General features: G+C 50.8%; 1 protein-coding gene across 2 annotated transcripts in view; it reads right to left on the bottom strand.

Annotated features, from left to right (window-relative positions):
• Nucleotides 1-18454, bottom strand: part of BIN3 (bridging integrator 3) — a 38169-nt gene that overhangs the window by 4374 nt on the left and 15341 nt on the right. Inside the window, exons 2-7 of one of the 2 annotated variants that reach the window (XM_011366642.2) lie at nucleotides 13765-13813; nucleotides 13129-13258; nucleotides 7317-7357; nucleotides 6840-6901; nucleotides 5611-5747; nucleotides 5063-5103 (exon numbers count right to left, since the gene is read on the bottom strand). In XM_011366642.2, the coding sequence (XP_011364944.1) occupies nucleotides 5063-5103; nucleotides 5611-5747; nucleotides 6840-6867 (206 nt within the window). In that variant the 5' untranslated portion in view covers nucleotides 6868-6901; nucleotides 7317-7357; nucleotides 13129-13258; nucleotides 13765-13813. The remainder of the gene's footprint in view (nucleotides 1-5062; nucleotides 5104-5610; nucleotides 5748-6839; nucleotides 6902-7316; nucleotides 7358-13128; nucleotides 13259-13764; nucleotides 13814-18454) is intronic. The other variant, XM_011366641.2, reaches the window with a different exon arrangement.

The following is an 18454-nucleotide window of genomic DNA, read 5'->3' as shown; positions in this document are numbered from 1 at the left end:
TACTTTAATAAAAAAACCCAAAACACTTCTAATAAAGAGATTTCTAACAAACAACAAAACAAACAAACAAATAAAAAACCAAAGAACCTCAAACAAAAAATCCCCTACTCCTGGTATATTCTACCAGCTGACCATAGGAAAAGCAGGAATCCTCTGGTTCTACCACTAAAGTGGACAAACTGTCAAACCAGATGTTTGAGGAAAATGACTCAAGGATCTCTTCTACCCCATGGTGACTCAGAGGAGTGGGTCACTCAGAAGCAGCAGCAGCAGACACCTCGGCATTCGGGTCTCTGTGGGATAATCTTTGTGACTACTGTCACCTTTAACTGGGAAGGGCGATATCTTGAGACAGACATGGGGCAGGACTCATCCCAGGCACAGACGCTGCATATCCCCTTGATGAATGAATGCTGGACAAGGCAAGGCAAGCAGGGTTTCTAGAACAGGACAGGAGATGGGGCAGGAGGTGTCCACCAAGCAGCCGAAATGACAGCACGGTGGTTATCCAAGGCTGAGGAGCCCAGAGTGGGCGACCCAGAACGACGAGCGTCAGTTCCTCCGGCAGCAACTCAGAGAAGGTGAACGACAGGGACGGGGCAGTTGCTGGTTTCAGCCTCGCACCGAGCTCAGAGCCAGAGGGGCGTCTGTGAGCTCACGGGTCATCTTTAGGTAGTACAGATACAACATGAAGAGTTATTTCCAAGTCTGCCTCTCATAGGGATGTGACCATGAATTTGGTTTTTAAAAGCCTCAACAAATCAAGAGTACAAATAACATAAGAGTAATAAATACTTTTGTCAGAGAATACAGAATATAAACTTGACCAAAGCATTAAATGCCCCAAAGCTTTAGACCCAGCTGGTAGATTTTAATGAAACAAAGCACTTATCCCTGAGGAAGGTGACTAAATTGAATTCTTCCAACTTAATGGGTGCTGTAATGGGCTCACTCCCTAACGAAATGGGAAAGAAGTGGGAAGACCACGCAAATGTCTCTGAAGCCTCGGTCAGAAGCCCCTTCACACAGTAAGCAATTCGATATTTCTGAGTGACTGATTTGCCAGGCAGAAGGTGTAGGCCCACTCGGCGCCGAGCAAACTGTAGCGCCCAGCTACCTCCAGGACAAACTGTCCCCCTGGGGTACATGGGAACACGTGAGATCACTGAGGAGCTGGACTCACTGCTTTTGCCTCAGACAGTTGCTATGATGGGGTCTCAGTTGCTAGGAAAGCCCTGTCTCTTCCTGGGAGGAGTGTGACCAGCAGCTGAGAAGCATGTGACTCAGAGGAACAGGTGTGGTTGGGGCTGAGAAGCCACCCTGCACCCCAACTGGACAAGGGGTCACCAGCAGCCACCCTGATTCTCACTAGAAGGGACCTGCTGCTTGGGTGGCCCAGTGCCTGGGCCTCTGTTGTCCACTTGCTGGCTGCCTGGGAGGTGCGGGGTGGGTGCAGGCCCAGAGACAGGACAAGAATGAGAGTCAGGCAGGAAGCAGCAGGTGGAGAGTCCCCTTGCCCCGGCCACAATCCCATCACTTTGAGTGCATGTCCTCAGGTAAGAGGGCACCGCCACGAAGGAAGCCCTGTGCGCAGAGCAGCCGCCAGGTGTAAGGTGGGATTGTTGTTATTTATGCCGGTCAGTCAGGCAGCTCCTGACCCCTTGTACCTTTGCTCTTTCTTCAGTGTCAGTTAGGGGTAACTCCCAAGGCCAGCCAGGGTGTGACAGACCAGGAATGCTGACTAAATGCAGGGACCGGATCAGCATACGAAGGCGGAAACCTAGCCCCGGGGGAAGAAAGCGCATCCAGGGTCCAGACTTCCATGCAATGCCAGGCCACTTCGGGGATGGGTGCTGTAAGGGTGGCTGAGTCGGCAAGATGCTCCCTTCAGCCTTCTGGAAGCTAGGCCACCTATCCTCCACGAGGAGAAGGTGACTGCAGCGGGAACTGGTCCCTGTTGCTCTGCTAGGCCCTCCAGGGTGGCCCTTTCTTCGCCTTGATAACTCCGCCTCCCACGCAGCAGCACCCCTCAAACCAGGAGACCACGAAGGGCTCAGCTGGCTTAGTTCACTGTATGTGGACCCCCAATCACTTACCACTTGCGTGGCTTAGGCCCTGCCCTGGCTTTGGGACTCCTGAGGGGGAAGGGCAGGAGTCACATGCATTATGGTGGAGAAACTAAGGTTGGGCAGGGGGAGATCAGACGGTGTATTCTGAGAGGCTGAAGAAAGAAATGAGGACCGGGACTCTGTAATCTCTGGCCCTGGTTACTGCCTGCAGAGGCTCCACCTCCCCGTTTTCAACTTAGAAGCAACAGAACAGACTTTACCAGGTCCACATATAAATAGCACGGTGCTGTGTGAGGAGTGGAGCTCTCTGGGCAGTGGGACCCTCCCCGCAACCCCATGAGGGGCACTGCCCAGCTTTCCTCCACCTCGAGGTCAGGTGAGGGAAGTCGGCAGGGAGGTGATGTCAAGCGCAGCGCGTGGGCCCTCCCGGACAAGCCCTGCAGCCATAGAGGTACCTGATGACTTGGCCTGGTGAGGATGGGGGACTCAGCTCTCCCTGAGGCACGAAGTCCGCACTTTTACTGGGCTGCCGCAAAGACCCAAGGCCGGACAGTGAGACCCTTTCTGCTCAGCTTCCCGCTCCCCTTGAACATCAGCAGTCAGGTGGAACAGGAAGTCCCTGGGCTGAGGCCCCAAATTCTCTGCCCTCCACAGGCAGCTCAACTTGCCATTTCAGCCACTAACGTGTCCCTCCCTCTGCTGAGCACTGACTGCCACTCCTTGTTTGGTTCGGCTCTCCCTTTCCACAGGTGGGGGAGCCGTCTTAGAGGAGCGGGGACCTGGCCAAGGTCACGGGCCGGGTCGGGCAGGCTGGGACTGCCCGTCCAGTACTCTCTCCGCTCCGCTCCACTGCACTGCACCCCTTGGCAGGTGTTATACTGGTCTACTTCCTTGAGAATGCCGTCAAGGCTTCTGCACTAGACCTTAAGCTCCTCGACTACATGTCTGTCCTCTAAGATGGGAGAACGGGGCTCGGCCTACACCGGGTACTCGCTGGAGCTCTGCCCACGGCGACTGCCTGTTTCTTGCCTGTCCTAAGGTTTGACAGCAAACTGCCACCCCTGGGTAAGCGTAGGGTGAAGAGGCAGCACGAGAGGGAGGAGGGGAAGGGGGAGGCAGAAAGAGGCCGGCTGGGAGGTGGGCTGGGAGCAGCCGGCCCTGGTGGGGAATGCCTGCCATTCCTCAATCTGTGCCCACACAGCCGGGATCTTCCACCCACCAGGAAAGGGAAATTGAAAGCATCCCCATCCGACCATGTGAACGCGGCCCAGAGACTGGGGGATTAGAGGCCGAGCCCCCTGGGGGGAGGCTGGGGGCGGTAGGGTGGCCATGTGGCAGTGCTCTTCATCAGAGGACAGGAAAGCTGCAGTTTCCTGTTTCCGGTGCTGGGGTCCCTGGGAGCTTCTTCTCCTGGCAAGAGGAGGCAACAGGCAATGCCGGTTTTATGTGGTTGGGGGAGATCGCATGTCGGCTCTGGGATGCACAGAAGCCAGCCTGGGTAGCCAGGCAGGCCCGGGGCTCACACAGAGGTCAGCGGATCTGCTGCGGAGATGGTGACCGCCCCCTCTGCCACTCACCCACCTTCCTGGCAGGTGGTGGGCCGCTATGGTGGTGGGAAGCAGCCGGGATTTCTCTCCATTTGGCTCCAGAAACCAGGCATCAGATTTCAAGGCCGCCTCGTTGGTTGTGAAATCGAGACAGGAGTCAGTCCCCCAGTTCTCTGAGCTGGTGTCCCCTTGCCTAGCTCTGCCAGCTGTGGGTGTCCACGGCAGCCTCCATGGCAGCCCCTGGGACCTCCACAGGCAGGTTCTGTTCTGACCGTGGTCCTTCCCACGCAGCTCGGAGCCCTCGGTCCGGGAGACCGGGTCGGAAAGTCACAAGCAATGGAAGTCCTTCGGACAGCTCCCTCCTGACCACTGGCCTCCTCAGCGCCCAGCTGCTCCCGTGACCCCGAGACCTGGGGCTGAGCAGGACTTAGGGGCCAGGGGTCCAGAGTCCGTGGAAGGAGCCGGGGTGCAGGGGTGAGGAGAGAAATCATTTTCTGCGCCAGGTTCAGCCTCCCTGCGGTGGCGGAGCCTCCAGACAGCCCAGTTTAGAAAGCTTTCCCAAACCCCACCCCTTGGACCCGAACAGGGAGCAAGGAGCTCAACAACCCCAGCACCAGGGGCTGGAGGATCAAAACCTGCTCTCTCATCTCCCTCCGGGCCCTGATCCAGCCTAATGGTAATTAGCGGAGCCTCATTACCCGGGCCCTGGTGAGGCAACTGCCAGGGACCACCACAGAGAGGTAATAAAGTGCAGCTGCCGGGCTGGAGTGGAGCCTTTCTAGGTCAGAGGCTGCCTGGGAGAGGCCAGGGAAGAAGATGAAGTGATTCGGGAGCTTCAAGGCAATGCCCACCCCTTAGGGGCCCCAGGGAATAGGCCCGTCTGATCCCTGACCAGAGCCTGCCTAACAGAAGGGGAGTCTCACAGAAGAATTTCTGACCCTGACAGGTCATGAGTTAGGGGACCTTCCCAGGCGGGACCCGGCTGCTGCACCCTTCCCCATGTGCGGCCACCCCCACATTTCAAAAGCCGAGTGCTGCAGGCAGCTGCTCTCTCAATCCGGCCGAGAGATGAAAGGCCTTGCTCATCTCCGCTGAGGGCTGGCCAAAATCTCTGCTAGCTTAATTCAGCAAGCTCTGGTCCCACCGGTCCTCAAGCAGGAACAAAGGGAAAAATGGCAAAATGACCACTGGAGCAATTGCCGGCTGCTGTGGAAGATCACAAGTGCCTGCCACCACTGACCACATCTGGACGATGGTGGGTGCTCTGAGGCTACCAGGAGTGTCCACCCTAGGGCTGCAGATCATGTCGCCAGTGTTTCTGCTGAGTTTCCTATCAGCCCCATGAAAGTCTGGGGACAGGCTACTAGAAATAATATTCAGTCCCCAGTTGACCAGTTGACCTGCCTTTCTAGTAAGTGCTCCGAGCCTGTGGTCCCCTTTACTCACTTTTTTAAGGGCTCGATCACGGTCTTTTGAATCTGGTTCACCTGTAAAAAGAAAAACCCAATGACATCAAAACTGGGAGGAGGCTCCCAGTTCTAGAGAAGAGAAAGGAGACCTATCAGGGGTACCCAGAGAGCTCAGCAGGGAGAGGACCCAGAGGACAAGCGAGGCCGGCACCCCTAACTGCTGTGGAAGTGAGGCAGAGATGGTGACCAGGAAGCCTGAAGGGCAACAGGGAGCACCCTGTCCTTGTCCCCGGTCGGCTCTTGTTCTGCTGGCCGCAGCCTGCCCAGGCTGATAACGGCTGTGCTCAGGGAGGAAGGTGGGTGGGCAGAGCTGACTGGGGTCTCCCTCCTGGCCTCACTGTGAGTGATGAGAGCCTGTGGGAGCCACGGGAAGCAGGGCTGCCAGGAACGTGCTCACATGGCTTGGGAACATGGGCCATAGAGGGCGAGGGTGCTCAGAGGGGAGCCTGAGCCCTGTTAAGGACTCCATGTGGGTCTTCCTCCAGATAGAAGCCATGAGAAGGGGGAGACCCAGACCCCAGTCACCTTTTCCTGGTTGAAGGCATCCATCCGTTTCATGGCCGTGTCTAGGGCTGTCACCATGTTCAGAAAGTCCTGGTCTTGCTCACAGAGGGGATTGGAGAGCAAGTCCAAGGATATCTTCACAGCAGATTTGGACATGGCTGTAAGAAGTCAAAGCTCAGTGAACTTGTGAAGGAACAGATGTCAAGGCTTTGTCCTCGGGACTCCCGGTCCTCCCTCAGTCCAGAGGCCTGTATCCAGATGACCTCCACCCATGGCCAGAGGCCATAAAAACTACAAAGTACCACAAAACCATAAGACACTAGTCCTTATTGCATAATGTTCATTCCAGACCACATGACGCTGTTCTGGATAATCTTTTTGGGCAGCTTTACCTGCTGCAATGACAACGTTCTAGACTCTGGATTATAACAGAATCACTGGGTGGGAAGCTGTAAGAAATGCAGATTTGTAGCTGCAAAGATTCTAATTCAGTAAGTATAGAATCCAGGAACATGCATTAAAAAACCTCTCCAGGTGGCTGGGAGATGCATTGTGGTTTAGGGGACAAAAGTAGTAGCACGCTTTGCCAGGCGGCAAACTTACTGTAAAGAGCTAGAGTCCAGATTTCGGGCTTGGCGGGCCACACGGTTTCTGCTGCAACTACTTAATTCTGCCACAGACAATACTTAAAGAATGGATGTGGCTGTGTTCCAATAAAACTTTATTGGCAAAACAAAGCCAGATTTGGCATAGCTAGGCAAGCGCTGGTTTCAATGACACGTGGTAATAAGAAGGAAAGGAAGCCACAGGTCACAGCATTGCCCTTACTGGAAAGGCAGTGGGGAACGAAAAAGATGCCATCCAGCTAACTCAGAACTAACTTAAATAACAGACGGACGCCAAAAGCAGTCCCCTGGCTTGCTACACACATAGTTTGGAGACATCAGGGGCCAAAAGTGAGGGCGGTCACGTTCAGACGTGCCTGTGTCCTCTGGATGACACTAACCTGAGGCTCTGTGGCACAGACCACAGAAGCCAGCAATCCATCCAGCTGTGGTGGCTGCTGCTGTACCCAGGGAAAGGGGTAAGTGGGGATCTAAGTGAAGAGTGATCTCGGGTCACTTTTCAGGGACATTTTTCAGACATCTACTAAGTGTACTTACTTCAAAGCTAGCCCTAAGGTGACTGAAGGAGGACATCCACCTGTGCCCCACCCAGTCCAGGCCCATCTTGGAAGACGTGCCCCCTACCCAGGTCAGCATCCGTGCTCTTCTTCATGTCCTTTTGTAGCTTCCTGGTCTGCTCTTCCAGCCTGCAAGGGAGGGGTGCGGACTTGGTACCGGGCATCGCCAACTGGCTTTCGGCCCCCTTTCCTTCTATCTACCTGAGGGAAGCCCAACCTGACATGGAATGCCTGCCAGGAGGAGAAGGGACCCCTCTCTGTGGGGAATTTTTCCACTGACTAATGGACCACTACGAGCTCTGCATGAGGCCCAGCACCCAAAGGCTACAAGTTAACAACTGTCACACAGCCATCAGTTCGGGGAGAATTTCTGGCAGGTGGTGAACTGAGCCGCTCTAGGCTACCAGGGTGCTGACGGGCAGAGGGGCAGCCCACTACCGGGTGGCGAGCAGATAAAACCATGCAGGAAGTGAGACCTGGCAGAAGGCTCTTGCCCTTCCCCAACTCTCCCCGCCCCCATATCTTTCTGGGGTTTGACACTCACTGCTGGAGTTTTCCATACTCCCTTTCAAAGTCTCTCTCCACCTGTAAGAGAGAGAGAACTCAATCATCGGAGAAATGACAACAGGTTGGAAAAAATCTGCCAGCCTCTTGATCCTCCCTCCACACCCTTCCCGGGTCTGCAGAAACAACACCATCCCGTTCATGCAGGCACTAGCAGGTCGTTAATGACACAGAACCCCTGTGTTCCCAAATTAATTAAGTGCTTATTTAGGGTGAGAGACTCCCCTCCCAGATGTGCCAGCCAGGCAAGTACCAGCGGATTAGGCTCTGTTCTTCCACCACGGGGGATGGGGGGATGGGGCTCTGTGTTCCTTCTTTTCACCCTCCCCTTCTGTGGCAGGTAAGCTGCTCAGGATGTGACTGACACTCAGCCAGAGAGACAGGCAGGCACAGAGGAATGGGTGGGTCTGGACTTCAGTTCCATCTCTGCCACTTCACAGCTCTGAGGCCCAAGCAGGTCACCTCCCAGTCACAGCCCAGGTTTCCTCACAGGTCCTGCCACCTGCTAGGGTCAGGGTAGATCAAGGAAGATCACGTACCCTCGCTCTGTGTGCTGGGATAAACCAAATACAAATACCATTACTACCGACTTCTGCAAGGCTCCCTAAATTCCTAGTTAGTTATCAGATTTCCCTGATGCCAGCAATATTTAAACCCAACGGGTATGAGTCCTGGATCCAATTCTGCCATCTACATGTCAGGTGAAGTTAAGAAAGTGACTTGCACTTCGATGCCTGAATTTCCCCATCTGTAAAATGGGGCCTGGGCAATGGTTCTCAGAAGAGTGGCCTGTGAAGTTAATGACACCTTAGAGCCTAAAGGAGGGGACAGATGAGAGGCCTCTCCTTCCTGTTCTCCCACAGAGGCGGTATGACTGTCTCCTTGGCTGCCTGTAGAGCCTCTGCGCTGAGGTGCTCTGAGAAATGAAACCAGCTATGGGAACGGCGTGCTCACTGTGTGCTTCCAAGAATGGCTTCTCCTTCACAATTTAGTCGGGAGGTAGGTATACTGGCCCTCGCTGTACCGAGGTCACGGGGACAGAGGTGAAGCTACCTGTGCAAGGTCACACCACTGTAAGAGGCTGAGTTCCTAGGCCTGTGCTCTTAACCGCCATTCCACTAAAGGGAAAAAGGTGCTTGCTGAGGAATTAAAGCCATGACCTAATAATGATGGCTTCTTGGCTGCTCCCCCAAGAGCCCTAAATCCCGGCTCATTTTTATTACAGGTCAAAGGTCAGGGAATACAAATTTGCAGAAACCATCAAAGCCCCACAGCTCTTTACCAGGAGGCCCTTCCAGCAACTGTGCCCCAGTGAAAGAATATCCTAAACCTATCGACCTCATACTCCACATTTGGATTTAGGTAAATCCTAAATTAGGTAAATTAGGTAAAAGGCAGGACATTATTCAGGCCAATTATTTCGCATTACATATGAGGAGAATGAAGCCCAGAGACGGAATGTGACTGATGTAAGGATGGAGGGCTAGTGAGTGGCAAAGCAAGCCTAGAACTTAGGTTCCTTTTATTTTCTTAGCTACACTCATTTATCCCGCAAACATTAATGAGAACCTTTTAAGTGTGATGCATTCTGCCAGGAGCGAGGGATACCCTGGTGAATAACACAGACGTGGGCCTTGGTAAAGGAGACAACACACACACACACACACACACGCACGCACACTGCAATCGGCAGGAAGCCCTGTGGAGGGCTCGGGCGGGTGCAGTCAGAGAATGACGTGGACCTGACTCGGCTCAGGTCCTCAGGGCACAGCGGCATGTCACCTTCCTATTTGAACTGGAAAATTTAGAAGGAGGAACACATGATCTTTCGCTGATTTTATGACCCCAGCATCTAGAACCTTACACCGAGGTATGAGGTAAAACTCACACCGGTGCCTCATCCTATCATCTCTCCCCCTCTTTTCAGCAGACCCACTCTTTCTCTCTCCAGGAACCCAACATTTTCATCATCGCCTTCCTTATGATCCACCAAAAACTGCTGCTCAGAAAAAAATCCAAAATTCACTCTCACTAAAGCATATGTGCCCGCTAAGAGTTTAAAGTGTCACCTGTCACAGGGGATTTGGAATTGGACAGGAATCAGAGTCGCAGCCAAAGACCTCAAAGGCCTCCGGCCCGACCGCAGGTCGGAGATTTGTTCTGGAGCGAAAGGGCCTTGCCTGGGCCCTTTGGTGTCCGCACTGAGGTCGGTCTAGTCCTTTCTCCCAGTGCCGGGAGGGAGCCCGGAGAGGATTTGGCAGAGGCGGATAAGACATGAACTCTGACTATTAGCTGTGCAGCGTAAAGAGCATTACCTAACATTCTTAGTCTGTTTTTTGTCTAATGAAACGGGATATTTCATCTGGCCTCACATAAATTTCAGGGGCTGACAAGGAAGCAGGGTAACAGTGTCAGCCTCACTGGCTTATGGGAAGACCCACAGCAGTATATGTGGAGCACAGAGCAGGGAGCCTGGCTTGCAGGTGGCGTTGCCCTGTTCCTCCCGGCACTGGGGTGCAGAGAGGAGAAGCGACAAAAAGCACATGGTCCACTGATAGCTAGGACATCCCTGAATTTGGCTAAGTGTGAAGTCCTGTGCCTGGGAGCTGTGCTGGGGCCTCTTTTCACCGGACACATCTCCTTTCTGACTTTACTGGATGTGACAACTGAGCATAGTCTTTACATATTAAAAGTGTCCCCACTACTGCACCATAAAAAGATGAAATTAAAATTAAGGCTGTCTTGGCCAGGATGCAGCTCTCCTGAAGATGAACCCACCGAGGAGGTGCTCTGAGGGGGGAGGTGAGCGCCTGCAGACCCACCGGAGCTGCTGCCCTGGCTCCCGGCACTGTCTGTTGCAATCCCCAAGCATCCTGGTGTGTGTGTGGGATGTCAAAGAACACCTGGTCCCCTGGCTGGGATGCCTGGACTTGCACAGAGAAGGACTGCACGTTTCCAAATGGGCTGGATCATTCTGGCTGATGAGAAGCTCGAGGTCTCACACTAGAGGCTGAGAAGCTTGTCAGAATGGGAGCTTGGTCCTTCGACTTTATGCAACTCATCTGACAGCGTAAGAGAAGGTCGTGAACGTTTCACCTCCTCTGGTTCTGGTCGCCAAGTGTGGGCTGCTTCTGTAGCTCAGTCCCCACATCTCTCCTCCACTGGGGAAGGATCTGGGGGGATACTAGCCTCTCGGATGGAGAATAAAGGGAAACACTGGCGTCTCATTCCAAGGTCTATCCATTCTGAGGGAAACAGCCAAACACAAAAGATCTGAACATCTCTGAATGCTTGATGCCTTTGCCAAAAAGGCAGCTGGACCCCAGTCAACAATGCAAGTGTAAACACATGTGCGCGACCGTCAGCAGGTCACGGTGGGCGGGTTGGCTGGCGAGGTTAGCGTAGGGAGGACTGACTGAGCACGAGCATGGGACATCCGCCTTGGCTGCTCCCTGCATTCTAGAAGGCTCGGGGTGGAAGGGAAGGACTGCGCAGCTCACCAGCTCGCCGCTCTCCCCAATGCTGAGGACAAGCTGGCACACAGCGGGAGCTCAGTACTTGTTAATCGAATGAATGGGCTGAGTTCCCACCCAAACTTACACTCTTGGTGAAGTGAAAAAGACCAGCTGCGAAGCCCCCTCTGTAAGCCTGCTCGGGAGAGCAGCCTCCCTGTGGCACGTTACAACAGGACAGGAATGAGGCTGAGGGCCCCTCCACCTTGCACCTGGAAATATTTCTCAAGTGAAGGCTCCACGTGGTGGGACTCTCTGTTGCCTGACTTCACAAGGCGCCCACTAGCTAGGACTCAAAGTGTGTGCTTTTCTTTGTGTGTGAGACCCAGAGAGCTCTCTCCCAGCCCTCCGGTATATGGAGGGAGGTACAGCTTCTGTTAGCCACACTAAGATGCTCCAGCTACTTTACAGGACTGAGGGACGGGGGCGCAGAGGGGACTGAGCAGGTTAGGATGGGGAGGTAGGGGAGCTTCTGTTCTTCCACTTCGGCTCCATTGGTCAGCCCCTGCAGAGAACATGCCATTCCAGCCAAAGCTGTGACAATAATGGAATCTGCATTAATAACCTGGGCACAGGAGAACAGCGAGGGCAGACACACAATGCTTCCTTTGTGTCTGACAGCTGGGTGCCTTGAGCCAAAAACCTCCTGAAACTCTCTGAAGATAACGTGAGCATTTCTTCCCACGACAGGGGTGCTGTGACTTCCAATAACCCAGGCAGCCCCATCTGCTTCCCTCCCTGAAAGTGCCTGGGCAAGAACAACAGAGTGCGTCACCTCTGTTGGGGGCAGCTGCAGAGATGCTGAGACAACTACACAGCCCCGGCCTGTCTGGGGGGCCAGCAGGGAGTTTGCGGGTGGAGAGCGAGACTCTGAGAGGCAAGGTCTTGCTGCAGACACTTCAGTGCTGCCTGGGAGTTGAGGGAACAAACAACTCTGTTCCAGCCTACACTTCACTGCACCGGGGGATGTAGGACGACCGGTGGAGTTCTTGGTGGTTTAAAAAGAGAGTCAAGTTGGCGTCTTCCTGCGATGTAGTTAGTGTTTACTGAGGCCTTACTATGTGCCAGATGCTGGATGAAGTGCTTCAGATGCACCACCTCATGTGAGACTCATCAGACGGCAATGATGTAGGTCCTAGCATCACCCTCATTTTACAAAGGAGAAAACTGAGGCTCGGAGGGGGCGAGAAACTTGCTTAAGGTCACAGACAGCACATCCAGAGCCAGGATGGGAATCCAGGCAGGGAGCCTTCGGAATCCGGCCTCCTAGCCGCTATTCGATGCCCGGTCTGCAGGGAGCTGATGCCACCGTTAGAGGATCACAGCTCCATCCTGAGCGAGGCCGATGCTAGGAAGCGAGAGGGAGCCACGGCTCACAGAAGGCCACACAGGCATGAGGGTTTTCTCAGGCTGTGCATCTGCCCTTCCCTTGGGGCGTCCCTGCCACTCCTCAGCCTAATACACCCACAGATCTTTCCGTCAACAAACTCTGGCAAAGAAGCTAGAAACTGCATTCTAGCCTATACTGTTCTGTGGAGAACAAAGGCCACCTCGATAAAGGATGGGGAGTTGGGAGGATTTTTGTTATATTTTTGTTTTTTGGTAGTGAATGTTGGGAATAAAAGACCCTTCTCCAAACCACTTCCTTTTCAGATCTGCCCTGGATTAAACTCTGGAGACTCAAAGCCACACCTTCCCACTTCCTGTAGCCGGCTAGAGCCCAACACTTGCACGCCCAGATTCTTTGCGCTTCAGCTGAGAGCCTTCACAGATGGTCAGCCTCTGCATGGGAGGTCAACTGAGAGTCTGTCCTCGGTCTGCCTTTGCTTGAAAAGGGGAGGGCTCTTTTAATGCGGGCCCATTTCCTTTTAAGTGATCTAACTTTGGATTTCCCGAAGATAGAGCCATTGGTCAGATGCGTGCTGAAGTCCCCTTCCCGCCAAACTGAAACAATATTTTTCCTATAGTTCTGAGTCCTGAGCCAAGGAGGGGTGAGGTTATTTAGAAAAAGAGAACCGCCAGGGGCTGGGATGGCAGTTAAGGGCTCCACCAGGCTTCCTGGAACTGTTACAATGAGAGATGCTCTATAGTTATGGTCTCCCACGTTAAACCAAGAGCCTTGCTCAGATCTGTGAGTGACAAGGCAAAGCGGCCATTTTTTACCGGAATCCCCAAGCCTTGGCAGACCTTCACAGCCTGCGTGAAGCAATGGAAGGAGTATTAAACAGAGGCTCAGGCTTGAGTTCTAACTCCAGCTCTGTCAGCATTACTTTTTCTAACCTTAGAAAGTCACTGTGACTCCATGGTCTTGGTTTTCTTATCAGGAAAAATCAGGAGGTTGAATTAGATGATCTCTAAGGGCTTCCAGCTCTAACTTTCCAAGAAGATATGATTCTCTTCCTGTCCCATTCTGGAGATAAAACAGGGATAGACACTGTGGGCTTACGAGGGGGTTAGGATTCAACTATCCCCATGTGCTGAGTGACTGTTGGTCCTGGCTAGGAATGCATTTAACGGCAGAGAGAAAGGGACCTAGTCTTTTGTGCGGACCTGAGGTGGCCTGAGATAAAGGCTTGGGATGTGTCCTTGGCAGGGGTCTCTGTTTCAGGTGCCCACCTAGGAATGTGCAGACTGAGGCCCAGAGTCCAGCCCTGGGCTGTCGGAAGCAGTATGTTCCTCCTCACCTGTGGAACCCACTTCTTCCGCCCACCCAGGCTGAGCTGAAGGAAAATGCTCCAGGACAGGAGGGCCCTGCAAGCTCCTGTCTCTGTGGGGTCCCAGAGCTGTGTGACCGGCAATGATAAAGTCTCGGTTCTGCCTTCCCAACCCCACGACTGCTGAGTCCAAGCTCTGGCTCCATGCAAAGGCCATCCGAGACAGAACTGACTCTTAAAAGGAAAGAATCGATTTACTCACTGTTTTGGGGACAATCTGTTTCTTGGGCTGCCCGATCTTGAAAGGAATCCTGTAAGAGAAAGAGACAAAGAAGGACGTTAGGAGAAATGGGGAAGGATGTGGCTGAAAAGCACTGATGAAATACAGGCCACTTGTCCCCCAGAAGGGTAAAGAACAGTGGCGGTGGCTTGCTCCCCGCCACTTGTCCCATGTGCCCTGTGGGTCTAGGACCATCAGCAGCCAGGTGGGTTCTGGGATGGACAGTCATCCTCCCATGGACAGTGTCAGATGGATGTCCTGGGCACCACCTTCTGCTCCAGAGCATCCTTTCTACTAATAGTCTGTTGTTTAAATACATTGCGAAGGTGAAGACAGCAAAGGGGAGATGTGTACAAATAACAGTCAACATAAACCTTGTGTCTCGAAGAGCTGCAAAGTCAGAAATTACAGGCTCACTTGGATTGTTACATCCTTGAAAATGAGCCTTTAAAAACACCGTAAAAGCCACTTATCGCTTGTATTTGGTGCTTCACTACTCCTCTGTAGATGGACGAACTGTGGCTCTGAAGGGCTTCTTCTATGGCTGGGGAAAGATGACAAATTGCAGGGACATTAAGAACCAGCCAGGCTGGGTTATTTCCTGTGTGAACGGATAAAACTGAAATGCAGCTGAACTCCGAGAAGAATCTGAAATCCAGTCCAAATCTGCCTTGAACTTGCTAGGAAGCCCTGCACCTCGGGTGCCCCACTTGGAAATGGACGACAGCTTGGCATAATGGAAGGATGGGCACGGTCTAGGAGTCTCAGCCTGGGCACTAACCCCTGCCCCCACCTCCGCTGAGCAGGCTGTCCCCAGCAGGTAACTACTGCCCTGTGCCTTAATTTCCTACTCTGTGAAGCAAGAATATTAAACTAGCTAATCTAGAATCTTCCTTAAGGTGCTGAAAATTCTGATTCTACCATTCTGAGACAAAAAGCAGGGCAGCCAGGAGAGAAAGCAAACACAGGGCATCCCAGCAGGTGCAGAAACATTGGCAGAACCACCCCCGCCCCCCAGGTGGGAGGAGCCAGGTAAGCACCCCTGGAATCAGCTCAGGGAGGAGGGCCACAGCAGGAGCCCTGAGGGGACAGGTTAGACCACTTTTAGTCTCTTCCATTCAAACCTCCCGCTTCCACTGCTGTGCCCACCCCCTCTACCAGGCCCCTTCCCTCCACACCCCCTTGTCCCCTGCCTGGCTTCTCTTGGCCCAAACTGACCAATACCGCTGCTAAACCCAATGGTATAATTAACCACCGATAATAACCCCAGACAGTGATCTGGTTAGAGGATGGGCCAGCCTGAGTCACAGTGGTTTAAATTTAATTTCTGGAGGACATCCTGTTTATTGTTAACCCACCCCGTAATTTGGGAGTGTTAACCCTTTGGGGGCTGGCTGATTCACGTGGTTTCTGTAAACAAATAATCTCTGGCTACATAATTACCAGGGGAAAAGGCAAGCTATGGAGCTGAAAAGGAAAGAAAAAATGAAATTGCTATTTCCCTTTCTCGGGCCTAAAGAGGAAAGGTTAAGGAGAGATGAGCTCCTTCGTCCCCTCCCTGGGCCCCCAGTTACTTTCCCCAAAATCAAACTGCAGTCGACTGACACAATAGTTTTGGACAGTGAACAATTGCCCTCAAGGATCATTTTGGTGACAGTGCAAATGAGGTCCTGGTGGCATTGCAAAGATTGATTCTGTTCTGCACAAAGCATGTTGCAGTATAAAAAGCTCCAGACTGAGACTCAGAAAACCTGGTCTCTGCCTCTGACTAGTTTGTGATTTGAACAAATCCCAATCTCTCTGGAGCTCAGTTTCTTAAACTATAAAACAAAGGAGTTAGAATAGATGGTCCCTTCAGCTTATCTAAAACTTCAGTTCTAAATGGAATCTCTTTTCCAAGAACATGGGGAGTAGGAAAAGAATGCTAAAGAATTCTCCTAGTGGTCTTCAAAATGATTCTTACTTGGAGCGCGGTACTACAGACTAGGTACCAAGAAATTAGGAACTTAAGAGTCCATTATTTGTGGTGCCACAGACTCTCTCTAAATCTTAATTTAGGATCACAGTATTTTTTAGAACTGTAAGTCGCCATAGAAATTTTTTCCAGTTCGACCCTCTCATTTCATAGATGAGAAAGCAGATCTGGAGAGTTTAGTGACTAGCCCAGGGTCATTCTGTTGGTTCACGAGAGAACCAGGAATAAACTGTCAGGGCTCTGATGTCCAGTCCAGCTTTCTCTCTACCACTCATAGTTTTAACACTCTCATATAATTTGTTACATAGTCACCCCTTGGTTATCTGGCAGGGATTGGGGCCAGGATGCCCTGTGGATACCAAAATCTGCTGATGTTCAAGTCCCTCATATGAAATGATGTAGAAAAACACATACAGTTGCCCCTCCGCATCCATGAATTCCCAACCACAGATACTATTTTCAACACATGGTTGACCGAATCGGCAGATGTGAAACTTGAGGATATGGAGGGTCAACTGTATGTATTTTAAGGAACTGTATGTATTTTAAAGAACAGTTTATCCCTTTTAAAAAGTGAAACATGCTCATCAGAGAAAACTTGAGAATTACAGAAAAGAATAAAAACCGGGAAGGTGGGAGGGAGGGAGGAAGGGGGAGAGGGAGGACGTGGGAGAGAGGGATAGGGAGTGGGGGGGAGGGAGGGGAGGGGAGAGGGGGAGAAGGAGAATGAGCTCAAGTGAGCATGAATGTGAGCTAGTGAGCGAGTGAGAAGGAAAAAAAAAAAACCAAAACAGCCCAGTCTCAAATCTAAAAGATAACCAAGGTCATTGTTTTGATATTAATTATATTTTAAAAATATGCAGAAAGAAAAAAGAAACTGAAGCAAAATGCTAAATGTTAGTAGTGGTTAATTCTAGGTGGTGAGAATATGATTATTGTTTTCTTCTTTGCACTTTCTATATTTTTCAAATAAACTAAAAAAAATCTTTTATGTTTCTTTTTCCTTGGCTTCAAAAATAACACCTGATCAGTATCAAAAACTTGGAAAACATGGAAAAACACAAAAGGACAGACACACACATACACACACACACACACAATCCCAAAGAAACAAACAGTAATATCCTGATTCTGTGTGAGCATGTGTGTGCAAATGTATACATATACATAAATCTTAAAAAGAAAAAACATATCATGAATGTTTTTATATTGTCAATATTTAGTTTTTCTCCGCCTGACTTTTTAAGAGCTATCTAGTATTTCATTATACACCTTACCACTAGTTTTCTTTTTGTAATCTGCATCACTTGCTAGTGGTCACTGCAACTGTTTCAAAATTTTATTCTATTAAAAACAAAATCTCTAATAGTTACATCTTTGTGCACACCAAGAATTAGGGCAAAGGATAAATTCTTAGAATGGGAATGGTAGGTAAAAGGCTATATATACATTTAAGGCTCTGGTACATTTGCTGACTGCCCTAGAGACAGATTGAAACAGTTTACATTTTACCATCAGCCCTTTGGCCTGTTTATCAGGACTTTTTCCTGGTTTGGGGGTTTGGCCTTTTCTTGTGTACATGTGTGTACACCTCCACCTTCATGGACAGTGGGCATCCTGGGCTCCTCTTTTCCCTCTCTTCCCGGAATTTTGACACTTGGATTCCGTGTCTTCCTCTTTCTTGCTTTACTACACATTTAGGTGAAGAAAAAGTGTGTAGATCATTTTTGAGATTTTGCATACCAAAACATTTCTTATTCTACTGCCACACCGGTTAGTTGGACTGGGTATAGAATTATAGGCTGGACATAATTTCTTTCAGAATCTCAAAGCACTGTTTCACTGGTTTCTCATTTCCCAGTACTGCTGTGGTGGTGAAGTTTAAAGCTACTTTGATTTCCATTGTTTGTATGGGACCTGCCTTTTATTTTCTTTATGCAAGCTTGTCGATTCCTAAGTTCATGTCAAATTTCACGTTGTACCTTATGGGTCTAACTTCATTCACTGTGCTGGTGTATTCAACAGGCTTCTTTCAATTTGGCAATCTATAACCTTTAGTTCTGGGATTAAAAAACATTTATTGTTGTTGATTTCTCCCCCTCCCCTATTTTGTTATTTCTGAAATTTTTATAATTCTGATGCTGACCCCTGCATCCTCTAATTTCTCTATTTTTCAATGTTTCCATATCTTCTAATACTGCTAAAGAGTTTTTCATTTCTACCATATTTTTAATTCCTGACAGTTGTTTTTTTTTTAATTTCCAGAATGTCCTTTTTATAGTATTGTTTTTATTTCATGGATGCCTTATCTGAAGATCTTAATGACAGCTTTAAAAAGTTTCTTCTTCCATTATAGTCTCAGTTTCCCCTTAACTTACTTTTTTTCCTGTTTGTTTTAGTCTCCATTTTTCACACTAGACACTTCCCTTGGATGTATGGTAATTCTTGGGTGTCTGCTCACATACATGACTGGGGAAAAAAAGCTGACTAGGCGCTGTGAGTACATGGATAATGTCTGTCCATGGCATAGGGTTTTGTGGGGAACCCCTGATGTCAGTATCGAGTCTTTTCTCTTGAGCAAGTAAAATTCCCTAGAGAAGATTCTTCCACTTTCTTGCCTTGGGAGTAAAGGCCCAGCTCAGCCGTCTGGGAGCTCAGTCAGTAGAAGTAGGGGTGGGGGGTGGTGTGTGTGTGTGT

The sequence above is a fragment of the Pteropus vampyrus genome, unplaced genomic scaffold (genome assembly GCF_000151845.1).
Source record: "Pteropus vampyrus isolate Shadow unplaced genomic scaffold, Pvam_2.0 Scaffold126, whole genome shotgun sequence".
Taxonomy (NCBI): Eukaryota; Metazoa; Chordata; class Mammalia; order Chiroptera; family Pteropodidae; genus Pteropus; species Pteropus vampyrus.
Note: the sequence above shows the minus strand (reverse complement) of the source record. Positions and strands in the feature narration are given on the sequence as shown.